Source organism: Mustela nivalis (genome assembly GCF_964662115.1).
Source record: "Mustela nivalis genome assembly, chromosome: 4".
Taxonomy (NCBI): Eukaryota; Metazoa; Chordata; class Mammalia; order Carnivora; family Mustelidae; genus Mustela; species Mustela nivalis.
This window is the reverse complement of record NC_139023.1, coordinates 48,388,324-48,406,554: the sequence shown is the minus strand read 5'-3', so window position 1 is coordinate 48,406,554 and position 18,231 is coordinate 48,388,324. Positions and strand designations below refer to the sequence as shown.

At 40.7% G+C, this 18,231-nt stretch overlaps 1 protein-coding gene across 3 annotated transcripts in view; it reads right to left on the bottom strand.

The window, feature by feature from the left end:
- The window catches only part of PPARGC1A (PPARG coactivator 1 alpha), a 646,737-nt gene that overhangs the window by 448,071 nt on the left and 180,435 nt on the right, over positions 1-18,231 (bottom strand). The window contains exon 2 of one of the 3 annotated variants that reach the window (XM_082727451.1): positions 7,446-7,510. The exons of 1 other annotated variant lie outside the window; for it this stretch is intronic. In XM_082727451.1, the coding sequence (XP_082583577.1) occupies positions 7,446-7,463 (18 nt within the window). In that variant the 5' untranslated portion in view covers positions 7,464-7,510. Of the gene's footprint in view, positions 1-7,445; positions 7,511-18,231 lie in introns of those variants that run through there. One more of the 3 variants, XM_082727448.1, reaches the window with a different exon arrangement.

Genomic DNA, 18,231 nt, shown 5'->3' with positions numbered 1-18,231 from the left:
TTATTAAAATACCAAAAAAAAAAAATACCATAGCATAGTAGTTAGAAGTAGAGGTGCTGCCTGTGTTTAAATCCAGTTTCTAGGGGTGCCTGGGTGGCTCAGTCATTAAGCATCTACCTTCGTCTCAGGTCATGATCCTGGGGTCCTGGGATCAAGCCTTGTATTGGGCTCCCTGCTCAGCAGGAAGCCTACTTCTCCCTCTCCCACTCCCCTGCTTGTGTTCCCTCTCTCACTGTCTCTCTCTGTCAAATAAATAAATAAAACATTTAAAACATTAAAAAAATAAAAAATAAATAAATTCAGTTTCTACCACTAGCAGCTGTGTGATCTTGGACAAGTGTGTTAAACTGTCTGTGCCTCAGGTTCATGGTCTGTTAGATAATAACACCTACTTCATACAATTGTTATAAGGATTGGGTTAGTTAATATTTGTAAAATATTTGTACCATCTAGAACCTTCTACATGAACAACACTTCTGGGAACACTGAAGACACAAAAGCATACACCATCTATTACTTCGAGGTGGGCTTATACACTTCCTCTTCTTTGGAATGTTCTATTGCTGCCCCTCCTCCCTCCACCCCAAAACCAGAAACAAACAGGCACATGCACTTTTTTCCTGCCCTCTTGAAAGCTAACCTGTCATGAGGTCCTTCTTAAATGGTTAAAATAGTCATTACAACCACTTATTGAGCATCTGTGATTCTGCAGGCCCTGTGCTCAGTACTTTGAGTACAATTGTCTAATTTCATCTCCTTTCTTCCTCTACAAGGAAGACCTAGACTTAAAGAGATTAGGTGATTTTCCTAAGGTAGGAGAGTTGGGATTCAAACCCAGGTCCACCCACCTCCCAACCTATGCATATCCGACTAAGCCATGAGACACCCCCCACCCCCCGATTTCCTCTTCCAGGGGCCTATCTCAGCACCCAATGAGACATGAGCTTTCTTTGCCCTCCTCTTGTGGGACCTCCCCAACTGGACTTAGGCACCACTTTATAATACAATTACTCATCTGTTTGTCTTTTCCCCCCTCTATTATTCAGAGTAATCTTTTTTATTTTAAGCATTTGGGGAGGAAATCAGTCTAAAATGTCCTGAAACTTGAAAAAGGGTTAGGTTATACTGCGCTGAGTTTAAGAACATGTTCCCTACAATTCCAGTCATCTTTATTATCACCAAATATTATCATGTTCTTTGACATAAGTGTGACGTTAGGGCAATTTTTCTCTGCATGTTAAGGGGTGACTGTTAACAAACTAGACGCCCTAGCTCCTCTCTGGAGTTACTGAATCAGAATCTCTGGGTTGGGACGCCTGGGTGGCTCAGTTGGTTAAGCAGCTGCCTTCGACTCAGGTCATGATCCCAGGGTCCTGGGATCGAGTCCCACATCAGGCTCCTTGCTCGGCGGAGGGCCTGCTTCTCCCTCTGCCTCTGCCTGCCTCTCTGTCTGCCTGTGCTCACTCACTCTCTCTCCCTCTGTCTCTGACAAATAAATAAAATCTTAAAAAAAAAAAAAAAAAAAAAAAGAATCTCTGGGTTAAGGATCAGGAATCACTCAAGTTTCAGAGTGACTGCCTTAGGTAATGGCTGGGCATTTGACCCTGCTTCAAACTTCTAGACACTGACTGTGTTTTAGTTCTTGTGTCTGCTTTTCATGGTATTCCTGACCTCTTCTACCCTGCAAGCTGACAGCTACTACCCCTCACTGCCAACCAACAACACTGCATGAATTTCTCCTGTTTTTTCTTCTATCCCCCAAGGCTGTGCTTTCCAACCTGGCTCTGTTTAACTCTAGAACATTTTCCTGAAAACTGGTTTTTAGGCAGATGCCAATAAAAAGCACACAATCTCAGAATTATCCCAATGGAGCATGAGTGACTAGCCTGAATTCCAGTGCTGGGCTCCCTTCTCGCCACCAACCATCCTCAGCGGCCATGAGACCCCTCTCCAGATTCCCTAGGCTTCGTGGAGAGCCCTTTCAAAACCAGTGAAATAATGCAACCTTCTGGCAGATCTTGCCACAATTTCAGAGACCGATACCTTATCTTTTATAAACAAGATTATCAGGAAAGGATTTTTTTTTCCCATGAGAATATGTCAGTGTAGTCCAAAGTCAAGTGTGTATTCATTTTTATATTATATTTGCAAAGTCACCACTTACAGTGAATGTTCTTAACATGGAAAAGGATGTTTCCTTTTATTAGTAATCGGACTACCATCTACTTTTGACAGGCTCTGAGAAAAATAATGGTCAAGGGAATTTGTCTTTTCAAAAAAACTCTCTTCGGTGCAAGAGAATGTCAGAGCATCCAGAAAAACTTCTTAACCGCTAAAATTTTAGGTATCTTATATTGGTCATGTTCCATATATGTTAGTATATTAATAGACTAAAAATAAATTTCAAATGCTAGTTTTTAAATTTGAAAAAAAAATTTAAGCCAACTTTTCTTATTGCTCTTTTTGGCTTTTTCCTCCAAAATTTATCATTTTGAGGTACAGAATTTAGGAAGCAAATTTAACATACATGCACTGGAGGTGGGAGGAAGGGTACGTGATTTCTCTGCTAAATTGGGACGAGGTTCAAACTCATGTCTATGGGGAGAGATAATCAATGTGACTAAATACTGATAATTCATGAAAGTACAAAAGTGTGCAAAGTGTTCCTTGTAGTAATCTTCCAACTTTTTTTTGTAGCTCTGAAATTTTTCAAAATAAAACTTGGAGCAAATATTCAAAAGCACGTACAAGTAAAGCAAAGTCATACACTTAAGACTACTACAGTCCACAGGACTGGACTAGGATGAAGAAAGTAAGACATCTGAGGTGCAAAATGTAAGGAAGTCCCTGTAGGAACCCTGAGAGTGAGTCCTCAGTGCTGGCACAACCCTGAGAGCAAGTGCCTCCTTCAGTGTCACACTGTGAGTGTCTTCCTTGTTTTACCCTGTGTTGGCCCTAATATTTTCACCTGCTTCCTCAAACTGATTGGAGCAGTTCTAAGGAGAAAAGCTTCGCGTCAATTTCACCCATGCATTCCTTCACTCATTTGCCCTCCAAACACGTATTGAGTCCCAACTAAGTCCTCTTCGATTACTCAGCCAGGAACCCACTCTGCTAATAAACCGTTTGACTCTTAGACAAAATCATCTTCAACCAAATTTGCATCATTCATTTACTTGTCTATGTGTTAGGTGCTGGGGACACTGTAAGGACAGACCAGATCCTGCTAAAATATCTTACTGTCTGCCTGCCACTGCCTTAATACTATTATTTTTATCAGCATCAACGTCATCATTTACATGTCTGTTGCCCCAATTCAATTAAACGATTCCAGAATAGGGAATGGGTATTACTCATCTTTGTGTTTTCAGCCAAGCAAACATTTACTGGGTGCTCACAAACCTGCCCTGTATTTTCTAAGCTCTTTCTATATGTTAACTCAATTATGCCCTGCACCAAGGCTAAGATTCTCCTTTTACAGATAAGCAAACAGGAGGGACTGGGTATCTTTCCTAGGGTCACACGGCGTGCAAGAGGCCATGCCAGGGTCTGATCTAGGAGCCCCGCTCTGGAGTCTACCATCTCAGCAACTCCACTAAGTCTATCTAGAAATTATTACCCAAAGAGCTGCTCCCCAGTTTCAAAGGGCACTCAGCCACAGCTTACTCCTCACCCATTATTACCCAGAAAGATCTAGAGGGCACCAGGGACACTCTCTGTGAAATAAGCCTCAAATCCCACCGCCTGGGCAGGCAAGTCAGACTTTGGGGGACTTCCTGCTTAATTTCACCTTGTCTAAATATAACCAACTAAAAATAACCCAAAAGCAAAGTGTCTCAGAACCGCCAGAGAACGGCAGAAGGCTGCAGGGGACGTGATGTGAAAGAATGATCCCAGCCTCTCTAAAACGCTGCGATGCTTTCCAGCATCAGCAAGTTGCACATTGTGATGAGAAAACAAAGTTTCCAATTATTGAAATTCCATAGTGTATTTAATTATGCAATTATCTTATTGTATTAACAAGTGCTAGGGCACAGCAGCAAATGTTGAGATTTTTGCAGTGGCGAAGTGCAGAATTTATTCTTTCCCGCAGCTGATGACTTCTCTTGAGTCCATCCATTTTTCTGGGATTTTGGAGGTGATCCTACTTCTGAACTGCTTTGTTCACAAAACCAAAGCAAAGCACACCCCACTTTTGCTACTCCAACTTTGAAGCATGACCCCACTAGACTGAGCATATTTCAAGGGAAAATGTCTACAAATTCACATCCCTTTTGTTTTCAAGTGATTACACTTTAGGCTCTTTCCCTCTTTTGAAATTCAAATAAATATAATGTAAATACAAATAAAAATGCACTTATACAAATTACATATTTTCAGTGATGTGAACACAAATACATTCTTGTTCATTTGCTTAATAAGGACTTGTCCCAAAGGATTCATGGATCAGACTGCAAAAACCAGAGTATTTCATCAAAACATCTAAAATAGGTATACTGTGATATTATCATGCACTTCTATTTGCCAGAGTTACCCCAGAAAATATGAAATGTAATCATGCAAAATTAAACATTCCATACATTTTCTATTCATCTTTGAACACTCTCCCTCTACTCCAAAATAGGCTATCACACTTCCAAGTTTATAGGGACAAAAAGTGAATCAAATTTCTTGTTTCTGAAAGCATTACAAGTAATAAGTCTTTTCACTTAGGGCTTTTCATCTCAGAATCACCAGGCTCTTTACATATAAAACGTAATTAATCCATACAGTCAGCTATATCCCTACCCATTGAGAATCCTCCTTGCTGATAATCACTCACGGAGAAACCATACCTGCATTTTCTCAAGCTAAATTCAGTCCAGGTTATTAGGAATGATGTTTCATTTACTTGAGCATGACCAAGAGGCATAGTTATAGGTAGAAAACCTATTTTCCCAAATAAGTAATAGTTAAGAACACAAACTCTCAACCCATCGATTCTAGCCTGGGGTTTGAATCCCAATTTACATTTTTTAGCTATGAGATGATGGAGCAAATCCTTTCAATTCCCTGTGCTTCGGTTTTTGCAGTGGTAAAACTAGGATGATAATAGGACCTATCCCATAGGGTTACTGGAGGAATGAAAGGAGTTAATGCATGTAATTCATTAATAGCATTAACTGTTATCATCTTGTCCCACCTGACGCCTTTCAAAGCCGTTTCACAACAATGACTTCAATGGGGTCTCCATCGTCCTATGAAGTAATGAAAGCAAATGCTCTTATCCCCATTCTATAGGTAAAGAAAGTGAGATTCAAAGAGGGCTGCTTGAGATCAGGACTAGAACCCCTGGAACCTAGTCTAATATACTTCTTTGTCTTTATAGCTAGAACAAACTGTGACCCAGAGAGATCCCTGCTTATTTTGGGGTGGGGGGGAGGAGGTTGTTGCACAGGGAAGGGGTCTGATTTCAAACAAGGCATGGGAAGTGTCTTGTTGCCAAGGCTTGTCTTGCATAGCAAAAACGACCCAGATCAACAGAAGACATATCAACAAGACTGCCTTAATCATGATTTCTGCTAACTACGAAATGTAAGTTAATTTCATGCCTTGCATTCCCAGACAAAAAGGTTCAGAGCTGTTTAAATTCTCTTCAACCCAATGACAGTTAGTAAACAGGAGGCTTCCTGTTCTAATGCTTGAAATCACCCTTCGTATCTCAATATATTATTTATGCACTCAGCTTAAAATAAACAGCAACTCCGAAGTAGGTGAGTGGGCTCATCTAGTACGAACCTTTTTTTTTTTTTTCACTCTGACAGTTACTTTAAAACATCAGTAAACAACCTTAATTCACTTCTAACGAATTAGTAGGCTACTGCTGTGTCTCCAGGAGCCAAGGAGATTGTATTATTAACCAAAACAACTTTCTCCCTGTCAGTCATCTGCACCTCACAGAGGGATGTGGGCTTTGCTGTCTCATTACTCAAACCAAACCATGGGCATATGTGATACCAGGCGATTTCTTCGAGGTCATTCTCTTCTGGACCTTTGATTAGATCACTTGACTCTGGGGTGCCGAATGGGGCCCGGAGAAGGTAGATTCTCAGTGCTACTTATTAAGAGAGATATAGACAAATGAGAGCCTTTCCAGAGGGGTAGAGAGTTGGGAATTCATGGCATGTAAGGTGCAGTTGTTGAGGGAACGGAAGCTGACAAAGAGGTCACTTCCAGGGGGACCCTGATAGTACCACCAAATACTTGAAAGGGTGTCACTTTGAAGGAGAAAGTATTATTCCTTATAGATGCAGATAGTAAAATTAGGACCCAAGGGTAGAAGATACATGAGGGTAGGTGTGAACTCAACTCAAGAAAGAATTCTGTAACTGAAATGAGTTGCCTCTGGAGGTAGTAAATCTGCCCTTAGAGGTTCTGGGGCACCTATCAGATGGAATCTTTAGAGCTAGCCAAGATAAGGCACTACATGAGACATGTAAGGACACTTCCAGACATAAGATTGTACAACCCCATGAATCTCAGTAAAACAGGCTTCAATAAGCGTCACAACCATTTTTAAACTCTCCCTGTTATGAGTTTTTAAGGTGTGACAGCTATTCTTCAAAAACGAAAAACAGAAAAATACCATGGATTAAGCACTGGGCATGTCACTGGCCAGTCTAGTCTTGCACAACACCAGGACATTGGCTGACCTAGCGAAATAAAAAGATGTGCCATTCTGTGGGGAAAATCAGATGAAGCAGTTGCTTTAGTATTGTACCATTTCTGCCTGCTCTTTGGCTTTGTGGCTTGCAACCTTGGCCATTCCATGACCAGGAGGCCACTCCCGTGTCACCTGGGCTGTCACGTAATCCAGAAGAGGCGATCCACACTTCACTCACCTTGCTAGTTGGCCTCCCAAGTCTGGAAACACAACGCTTCGCAACTTGTCTAAGGTATGTCTTAGTTTCATTGTTAACAAAACATTGCTCACCTCAGTGAAACATTCAGTCTCTCCCTGAAACCAATCATTTCTTTGATACACACACTGACAGCTCAAAACAGAATTAAATGCAAATTTTAAAAAAGAAGAAGAAGAAGAAAAGGAGAAAAGTCGTGAAAGAGAAATAAAAATACCTTGCATTCATATCCAATAAAAATACCTTGCATTCATATCCAGAGTTTATATCAACATGTTTACACAATTTGCAGACATGTATTCTTCCAAATTGTCTGGAAAACATTGCCAAAATATTTTGGGGAGGTGAGTCAGGCTTTTCTACATCCAACATATCGACAAAACATTAGAGAGTTCAAAAATATTAAATTCCTCAAAGGAAGTCAGGTTATCAATCTTTGGGTGTGAAACTTGGTGTTACTGATTTCCTAATATGGCAAGAGCAGACATCTGGTATTTGCACTTTGGAGTAATAGAACATAACATGACAATAATATGTTATACTTACAAAGTACCCTTCATCCATGGGGCTCCAATTTTACCAATATTAGTTCACTGATTTTCGCAAAAAACCTGAAAGGCAGAGGGTAAGTTTGTGTTACCCCCACTTTGTAGATGGGGATATTGAAATGCAATAGGCAAATAAATTATTGATCCATTATAATGAGAGAATTCAGTAATGGAGGACAAGAATTACAATTTTCTCTTCCCCATCCCAATGCAGCTTGACCACCCATCTTCCCCTTGGGGACTGTTCTTTCCCACATAATTTCCACTGCAATCTCAATGTATTAAACACGTTTTTGCCCACAGAAGACAGTGCTGAATGTAACCCTTGATCTTATGAGCCCAGACACCAATAGTCCTTTGATACCAGAGGAAAGGTTCAAAAAAACTTCCCATATCCAGTTTAAACATGGAAAAAAAAATTAGATTGACAAAATACAACCATCCAACTAAAATTTGGCCTGAAAATAATGTTACTACTGTTCAGTTTGTTACATACTTATGTTCACATGTCAGCATATGGACTTGTCTTTAAAAATGATTCCAAGGAAGTCAGAATTCTTCAGAAGTAATCTCGCCAACAGCATTTTTAGAAGTGTATATTTTTAACAACCCTTTCTAGGACACCCCATCTTTTCTACCACTCTCAGGCCATTTATTCACACACTGAACAAATAATTGATATTTAGTGCATCCTTACTACATATAAGTTTAGCACTATATGTGGTTTCTTGGAGGACACAAAAATGTGTATCACACAGGTCCTACCATCAAGAAACTTACAATTTTATGGTGTACTGATTTTAGTACAGTGACAATCACTCTGTTCTAAAACTCTCCAGAAAGATCTGACAGTTTCTGGACACTCTTGGTGAGTCATAGCCACCAATCCAGAAGGATGGCTCCTTCGGGGAATATTCTCAAAAAAGATGAGTCTGGGTTCTGTTTATGAGCCATACTATTTGGGACTACAGAAATGCTAAAAGATGTATCTTCTTCAAATATCTGACCCAGAGTCTTCCCAAAGCCCATGATTTGAGGATCATGATGTATCACAATCTTCTGCAGCCACACTGACCTCTTGCCTCATCCTTGAGTATCCAAGCACATTCACACCTCAGGACCTCTGCCCTTGCAATTATCCTCTTTTCCTGGGACCATATTGCTGCAGACACCTGCATGATCTCTGCTCATATACCTCCTCAGTAAGTCTCCCCAAAACACCTAACATAGCTGCGACTCATCCTACTCTGTCCCCTTACCACTTTCTCTTTCTTAATGAGGCTCACCTCCACCTAACAGCAAATGGTTCATCTCTTTATTTGTTTTTCTACGCCCCATCCTACCCCTCAACCAGGATATACACTCCGTAACAGCAGGGACTTCTAGGTTCACTACTAAATCCCAGGGTCAAGGCACGCCATAAATATTGCTCGAATGAATGATTCACAAGGCTGAACTGTGTGCTGTACTCATCTCTTGTATCTTCCTTCACTAGGATACTAAAATAATGACTAATAAGTGAATTTCAATATCAGTTCATAATAGTTTTTTTTTTTTGCACCCAAAGGAAAAAATAAAACAGAATTCCACAATCAGTGAAATATTTCTTAAAAATATAATAAACACCAGTTTTTATCATTTTCCCCTCTCTTGATTGCTCAGGCCCTGGGCCAGGGGTCAGGTAACCTTGTTCTCTGGCCAGTGCTCCTGTGAGCTGCTCCATGAGCCTGATCTCTTCATCCCCCTGGGCCTTTCTTTCCCAGTGGTAAAATAAGGAAGCTTGGGAAGCTCATTTCCAAGGTTCCCTCTGGTACAGAAACAATGGAGATCAACACATAGGTGATGGGCCAAATTAGATTCATGTTTTTACATCTTCTGATTTAATAGCATTTTCTATGTGTAAGCTTATCTCAAAGGTAGCATGGTCATATCATACTAAGTAAGCAGGAATCCCGGAGGGAAGGATTTTATTATCTAACTATATCTACAAGCATGCTGATTTAGGACAAACACCACAGATATCACCGAAAACCTGTTTCCACCCCCCATACACACTATCACACCACCAACATATGACAGACATGCAAAGAAAGATGCCACATCAGCTGTTTATGACATCTTGAGTCACAGACACTTGGGGTCTCTAAACAGATTTCTTGTTTACTTGCACATTAATAAAACTCGCACCTTCGCCAGTCAGAATTTTTTTCTCCAAGCATCTGAACATCCAAAGAGATTTAGAAGCAATTAACATTCACGAGTAACAGAGCAATCAACATGGGAACTGCTAATGGGACTGGACAGAATCCAAAAGCAGATATTAGGATAATAGTGAGTCCCTGACATAGGTTACGGTGTTAATTCTGGAGGGCAGACTCATAGTATGTGTTCAGGAGCTTTGTGAGGCTGCTGGCACAGTCACATATGCCTCTTCTATATATGGTTCTTAGCACCCTACAACATATTTTTTCCTTAACTGCTATCGAAAAGAAGGCATTTTTGCATCATTATAACACAACCCCTAGCATTAATGGTATATATTGAATTCAAGTTTATTTTTAAATTGCCTACCTGACAAAAATGTTAAAATGTCATTTTTCCCCATTTTGGGTCTCTAGACTAACTTCACCTGTTAGCTCCTGTAGCTAGAGGCCACAAAAATAATAGCTATGAATTTTCACCTTGACACTTCCCCAAGAACTTTTGCCACGTCCTTGTGTGTATACGGGTTCATACATCCCTTGTACATAGAAAGACACCAACATTCTTATCCCGACGAGCTCTATGCTTGCCTCCTTGTCAGTGTTCCTGACCTGTTTTTATAAATATCACTCCAGAAATCAGCACCCTCCCCCTTCCCCCCCCCCCCCCCCCAGCCCTTTGGAGAAAGTCTGTGGAACAGAAAATGTTTCCACTGTTACTCTTGCTGAGTTCCATGTTCCTGCCTTCATCTCTGGTCAACTAAATGCATCTAAACTGCAAATGCTGAGCAAGCGCATCTATCCTGACTTCCCCTCAGACCACATGCCTTCATGCTGGCCCTGGCTATCCTTCTCCCTTGCCCCCAAACGCAGATGACTCCACCTTCAGACCCTTGACCTCCCCAGATCCACACATTCCTCTTTATCTTCCCCTCCCAGATCCCCTGCCAGCCTTCCTCGTGGGTCATGTGGTCTCTCTCAGGACAGAGGTCTAATCACAGGACGCCTTCCCTTACATGTAGACACTGGACCCCATCCCGGCAGAAAACTTGGTTTATTCCCATTTTTCATAACTTAAGATATAATTAATCACAGCCTATTATGATTTGCTTCATTCTGTGAGGCTTAAGAAAATATATTTGTTCCAAGGTAAGGCTTGTTTCAAGTATTTTAACCTTAGTTATGTGTATTTAATTGGACAACACAGTTCACTTTGAAAAGACTATCTTTCTGGCTATCCCAGTCTATTCATATTCTGTTCTGCTCCTTTCTCCTTCTACTTTGCTGTTTGGGGCTATTAAAGTGTCCCTTTTTTCTTAACAATCCAGCTTTTTTTCCCTTCACCTCCCCACCCTCAACATATACCCATTTGTGCTAAAAGCCTGTTTCGACAAAGATTGTATACAACAGAATCCAAATTAAAGGGGAGTTATCAACATACTTGAGAATCCCTTACTTTATCTTTGTGGCAAGGAGTTTTAGATTCTCAGTGCCAGCCCCAAAGCTAGAAGACACCAGTCGCCAAGAGCTTCTACAACACACCCATCTCTCATTCATCACCTCCCATACCCCTGGCTCCCCGCCCCCCTCCAACCCCAAGGGGCAGCAGTGGAGATTAAAGTGCTTCTGGGCTTTGGTAATCCAATCAGGGCTAAGCATGCTGCAATCTCTACCCTTTGGTAGGTAGGAAAACATTTTGGCAGAATGCCTTTCGGTGGTGCTCTGCATTCCTGGCAGGTCCTGTGCTGCTATGTTACTAAAGACATTTGTGCTGTGACAGTGATGGGCTCAGAGTGGAGACTTTTCATACTGTCCCTGTGACTCTGTACCTTCCTGGATGCTAGACTTTGTAGCTCCTTCTGCCTTGTAAACAGCCCCGCACCCGTCAACCCGGAGTCCTTCAATATTTGCTGCACTAGAATAGCTAAGAATGTAGACTTCCTTTATTTACAGCCTAAGTAGATTTTAACTACTCCTGAGAGAGAAGCAGATGAATAAAGAAAGCAATCTGAGGAGTTTGGGGAAAGTGGGAGCAATGGTAAAAACTTGTATTTGACCATTTGTTCTTTCACCAAATATTTACTGAGCACCTACTCTAGGTTCATGGTGGTGAATAAATGACCTAAAGAACTTCCCCCCAAGGAGTTTATGCCCAAAGGTGAGGAGACACCCTGTAAGCAAATAAGCAAGTAAATAGAGATGTCCAGTCATGATAAATGCTATGGAGAAAAATAAAGCACAGGAGGCCAGGGAGTGTAAGGACATGAAGCCACACTTCATGTAGCATTTGTTTCCCCATGTCATGTCAATGAACATTTGTCACCAAGCGCCTGCTACGTTGCAGGCCCTGGGATGGATTCTGGGCAAACTGGCATATTGATGGCAAGAGAGAGATGGATGGGGACATCAATATATATATACCACACACTCAATTTCCAGCTATTTGCCTGTGAAGGGTATGCAGTCCTCACCAAGTGGTGTCCACGTGTGATGCCACACAGCCAACAGCAACATCTTTTAAAAGGTCCCCAATGAATGCCATTAGGGGCCTCCAACTGGGCAGGGCACAGTGCGGTCCATGTCTGACTTGTAGAAGGACAGGAGTGCTCAAAGCATTGAGAGCCTCAGCATGGGGTGAGCAACCTTGGACCTGACTTAGCTCCAGCATTCACCTCGCTGAGGGGCTGGAGGGAAGTTGCATCACCTCTTTACCTTTACAAAATGAGGATTACAGGCTGCTATAGGGTTCAAAGGCGGTAAAGCAAAGAAAGTGCCCGGCACAGTGCCTGGCACTAATCTGACAGCTGAGTAATTGCTTCACTCGGCTCATCCAGAAGGAAAAAGGACACCAGAAATGCAACAGCTCCGAACAGACTGTGTGCCCAGAGTAAGTATTCAATAACTGCTTTTGCTTATTTGTTTTCTCTGTATTTTGTTGTGGTTTTTTGTTTTTGTTTTTTTTGTGGCCAAAGGGTTCTAGGGAATATAAGCAGACATTACTTTAAAAAAAAAAAGTCCTCAATCATATAAGTTTTAGAAAGAACAAATAAAATGAACTAGCACAGGTCTCTTTACTTCAGACTCTCCTATTCTGTAACATGCTAATGTACCTCACTTCTCTCCAGGAAACAACAACAACAAGATGAGTATTTCCCAGCCTATGTGACTGTGGAACCCTTTGACATGGAAAATCACGTGTGACAGTTGTTCAATGGAACAGACTTTGGGAAATGTGGCTTTGCTATAAGAACAAATAAATCCAAAGATAAGGAATATATACTGTCTTTGGTTTTGATGTGGTCTGCTGGCTTTCTTTGAAAATGCAGACTTGGGCATATTTTCTGCAAATTGAGAAAGCCTGGTAGCACTGTTTCCTATCCACTGGACCACAGCAACTTCTCCTCTCCTATAAAAGAAGTCATTATTCTGGGGCCACAGTGCATAGGAAGGAAGTGTCGGCAACATCTGAACACTTCTCATTCTCCTGGACAGGCAAATCCCCTATTTTCTGCAATAAATGGGCTCTTAAAACGAGTTTTGTTAATTATTCTCTTGAAAGCCAAATCATCTTCTGGCTACACTGGGGAAACCTGCTGCTTAAAGTCACCCTGGGTTTTCTATATCATCCAAATGCTTCACAGTGAGCATGCATTACTTTCATAAACAGAAAATCAATGGTGGAAAAAAAAAAAAAAAAGAAAAGAAAAGAAATTCTATGGGGATGTGTTGACAACACCATGATTAGTGCAAAAATTACCTACTTGTACATGAAGGTTTTTATATATGGGGTTTTCATGAAGATCTTACTTAACATTAGAACCCTAGATAGATCCGAAGGGGAAGCTGTAGACAGAGGACAGTAGGGCTGAGATTAAAGTTCGACAGCAGAAAGAGAGAATCCATGTGCTTCACCCACATCCTCTGAGGCAAAAGACAGAGAGAGAATGCTGCAGGGAAGGAAGGAAGAGAGAAGGGAGAGAGGAAAGAGAGAAGAAAGGAAGGGAGGGAGGTAGGAAGAGAGGGAGAGGGAGGGAAGGAAGGATAGAAGGAAAAAAAAGAGAGAGAGAGAAAGAAGGTAAGAGAGGGGGTATGCAAGAGAATTGTTGAGAAGCCTAAGGTGGGGGGAGGGGAACACAAACCCAGAGATTAAGTTGACCCAAGTCAATACAAAAGGCTTTGTGCAAGGGCTCTGGCATTAATGGGATTTGGACTGCTAAAGCCTTGTGAACCAAGTACAGAACATAACCATAGATGCCGGAGTTATTTTTGAAATGGATGTCTTAAGTAATAGGAAGCTTAGCTAGCAGGGACATTCACAGCATTTTGCATGGCTGCTCCCAGCTTGAGACCTGGCTGGGAATCTGGGTGGGAACAAATCAGAGCTGCCCAATTAGCAGCAGCCTCCCACCTGGGACAGAACCCACTAGGTGGCTTTCACCCTTGGATGTGGCACAGAGGAGCTGCTTTGTGTCACTGTAGCAGGGAGAATGAGCCGTGCTGTTGAATCATGTAGTAATGCAAGTGACATAAATGGAGGGGGACCCTCTGAACCAAGGAATCTTGGGGCCTCTGGTTTAGAATCAAGCATTCGTTCTTTCCATCAGTCTTTCATCAATGTCTCCAATGTCTGGGGTCTTGCAGATACTGCGATGAGCAGTAACCAAGTCCCTGCTCTCAAGGAACTTACATTCTCCCACAGGAGGGGAAGCCAGCAAGTAAACAAGAATTTCTATTGGTTAGAAGAGCCGGGAATAAAAGCAAAAAGGAAAGAGGGAAAGAGGGGGTTTGTGCTGGAAGAAGGCAAAATGTGTTCAGAGAAGGCATCTCTGAAGAAGGAGTATTAAAGCAAAGGCTTGAAGAATAAGGAGTACTTCCACCCTACAAGATCTGGGGAAAAACAGTGTAAAAGAAGGGAGTAGCTCATCCTCTCATGGACAGAGTGGGCCACCATCACTGGGCCCTCACTTCCAACCAACTCAGACCTCAGCCACGCTTCATTCAAAAACACACAGATATGCTTATCTTTAACATCTTCAATTGCATACTACGCCTGCTAAGAGAAATATGTCCTGAAGCCTGGGTATTTTTAGAATGGTCCATTTCAGTTTCCTCAGGGACTTTTCCCCTGTTCAGCCAGAAGACCTAAGGAGCCCAGGTCCATCAGCCTCTTCCAAATACCTGAAACTGCATTCATCAGCCACTGTTGAAAAATTGGATCTCACTTCAAAGCTGAATGACTTGATTACTCCCATAACAGAATACATTACACTGATTACCGGGATTATTCACGTGCCATTTCCAAGAGGTTGGGCAACATTTCTCAACGTTGCACCCACCAACAAACAGAGTACTGAGAGTAGAAAATGTAATGCTAATATTCAGATGCTCTCCTTGTCATGATACCATGATGAAATCCCTCTGCACTCTTTTTTAACTGAGCTAGAAAAGGGGGTGGGGGGATTATTTCAGTACAATACAGCTCAGATCAAGTGCCAGGAGGGGCCCAAGGATGAGATTGTTTCTCTGATCTGACACATTAGGCACTCAGTAAATATAAGTGCCTTTCCCTATCCCCTCCACTTTGCCTGCCAAAATCCTGAATATTGATTTTTATATCAATAAGTTGCCAATAACATATTCATTGGCTCATTTTTTATAACTGTCAGTCCAGTGCTGTGTTTTCAGCCCACTAGCAATTGATTCATAAGAATGGCTTGGGGTGAGAAGGGGTGAGGAGGTGGAAGCTTTATAGCCATGATTTACTACTAATCGATGATTAGCATTTTATGCTCAAGACAATCAAATTCATATTATTTTACATTTTAAAAGTTTTTAAAGGAACACTTATTAAAAGCCTAAATGAAAACAGGGCATCACAAGTTCAAATAAGCCATAAATTAGACATGGAAGCATAATTCCACTGAACACCATTTTATTAGCTAATCAATGTGTCATTTTTTTTTTCCTATTGGCATCCACTTACTATCATGTAATTTCCATAAGGACACCATCTGTATTTATAAAAGAATTATCTTTGTGGTGATCCAGCAATCTACAAACAACAGTGATATTTAACTTTTCTTAGGGGATCAATTTTGGAATTGGGTTAAAGGATTTATAAACCTCTTTTTCATGATGAACCTTTCATAATGAACTTATTCCTATATCTCTGTGATTTTAGAAGCACTTGAAACAAAAAGACAACAAAATGTAATTTCAATTTATTGAAATGTAAGGTTCTGGGTCTTGACATGTGCATTTTTTTAAACAAGCAAGATGAATCTCTTACTACAAGGTCCAGTAAAACAATCATAGGCAAACTACTTTCTTTTATCCATTTTGGTTGTAAGGGTAGGTTAATTTTCAGTGTGATCTGATTTGGTGCCCTATGGGTCAGATAGAACCCTGTATCTGCGAAGGTCACTGCTATGCATTTCATCAGGATCCAGTCCACTCAATCATTTATGACGCATGTTCAAACTCTGCCTTGTCCAGTTCTTAACGCAGCCTTGCAAGTAAGAGTCACTGCCTTAGTGATGGCTAATAAGGCTTGCAGGGATGAAGCAACAATACTCTGACCCCAGCAGAAAAAACTCATAATAGATGCCCTTCTGTTGGGTACAAACTTCACTGATAAGTGACAAAATATGGATACAGGGAGAGATTTGCTTAAAGTTTTTCTAAGAATACCAAATAAAACCCCAGAGAGAACAGTCTTTGGTTTTGTAAGTTATATATCACTTCAGCTTTGAGTCAATCCGAAGAGCAAAGTGCAGTTGGCGATAATCAAAGACAAAAATCTCACTCTTGGTTAGGATGCACATTTGTCCACTAATAGTCAATTACTTTGGAAATTTAACTTAAAGCAGGATTTAAAAGGATTATGATTAAAAATGTATATGAATACTAACCAACAAAACACAAAAGCAAAATACAACTAAAATTTATATTGCGTGGATTGATTCTTTAATTTGTCCATGTTCGTGGATCCTACAATATTTTAAGTATTATATTAAGTATCGGGCATGGTGAACAAAACCGATTTAGTCCCTGTCCTCATGGAGCTTACTATCTTAAAAAGAAAAAAGTATGTGTGAATGAACAATTGAGTGAAAAATCACCAAATCATATTAATGATTGAACTGAGATCTGTAACTGTGCCATTTTCCTCTCTATCTAATATAGTTTTATTGCTTTTTAAAATCTAAAACATTTATTGCCTTTAAATAATTTGATTATGCTGGGGCACCTGGGTGGCTCAGTGGGTTAAAGCCTCTGCCCTTGGCTCAGGACATGATCTCAGAGTCCTGGGATCAAGCCCCGCATCGGACTCTTTGCTCAGCAAGGAGCCTGCTTCCTCCCTCTCTCTCAGCCTGCTTCTCCGCCTACTTGTGATCTCTGTCAAATAAATAAACAAAATCTTTTAAAAATAATAATAATAGTAATTTGATTATGCACTAGGACCAGAAAGTGATCTTTCTGGATTTGGCTTTTGTATTTGTTGTTTGTTGGTTGGTTTGGTTGGTTGGTTGGTTGCTGAATCATCAAATTTTTGAAGTATGTTAATAAAATGGAGAGTGTTCAGGGAAACACAGCAAAAAATAAATTCAGAGGTGGCAAATGGGTCTTCTTAGGAAATGATAAGAATGAAAGTCATTCATCCCAAGAAGTAACTTGATTATTATCTCTTTGGAAAGCTAACATGTGAAAAAAGGAACTCTGGAATTAGTCAAGTTCTATATTCAAGTCCTGCTCCATCGTTATGGATTGAGAACCTCTCCTACACCTCCATTTCGTTGTCTGTGAAGAGACTCATCCATATCACAAAAATTAAGTGAGTATCAGAAATATGAACAGCTTGCCCGTAGTCTTGGATTATGGTCAGTTTATGGCCTTCATCATCACACGCCACCACCAACCACCATCATCACCACCACCACCATCATCACCATCACCACCATCATCATCATCATGACAAGAAGAACTCCAGTTCTGTTGTAATGAAAAGCAACTTTAGATACTCTGCAGAAACCACAGAGGAAGCTATAACAATCTCTTCTGAGAAAAATGTTAGGAAAAAGAAGGTCCTAGTTCTCCTTGTGTTAACTTGTGTAACCTCAGATAAAAATTTTAAATTCCCATTTTCAGTTTTCCCAGCTCTAAAATGGACCCAATAGAACTTATTTAACAAGCTAATATATAAGGAAGGACCAGCACATATGTCACCTCATTAAATACGGAACGCTACTACTTTTATAGGAAAGTACATTCTGACAATAATCTACCATAAAAGGATCTCTTCTGTAACTACCCAGTATAAAAATTCCCAGGACGACCATGAACTTGAACTTCAGTTCCACGATGAACTAGGTAGATAATATCTCTTAAATTCTCTGGTCTCCAGTTTTGGTCAGGAAAATAGTATACTTATTTGTGAGGACTGGAAATTAGACATGAAACATGCCCAGTAAAGGGTCTGGTACATTAGACATATGGTGGTTTCCATTTCTCTCTGTTAAATAATGATCTAGTATATTCCATTTTCAGTGTGAGTATTCCCACACTCTAAAACTCTTTAAATAA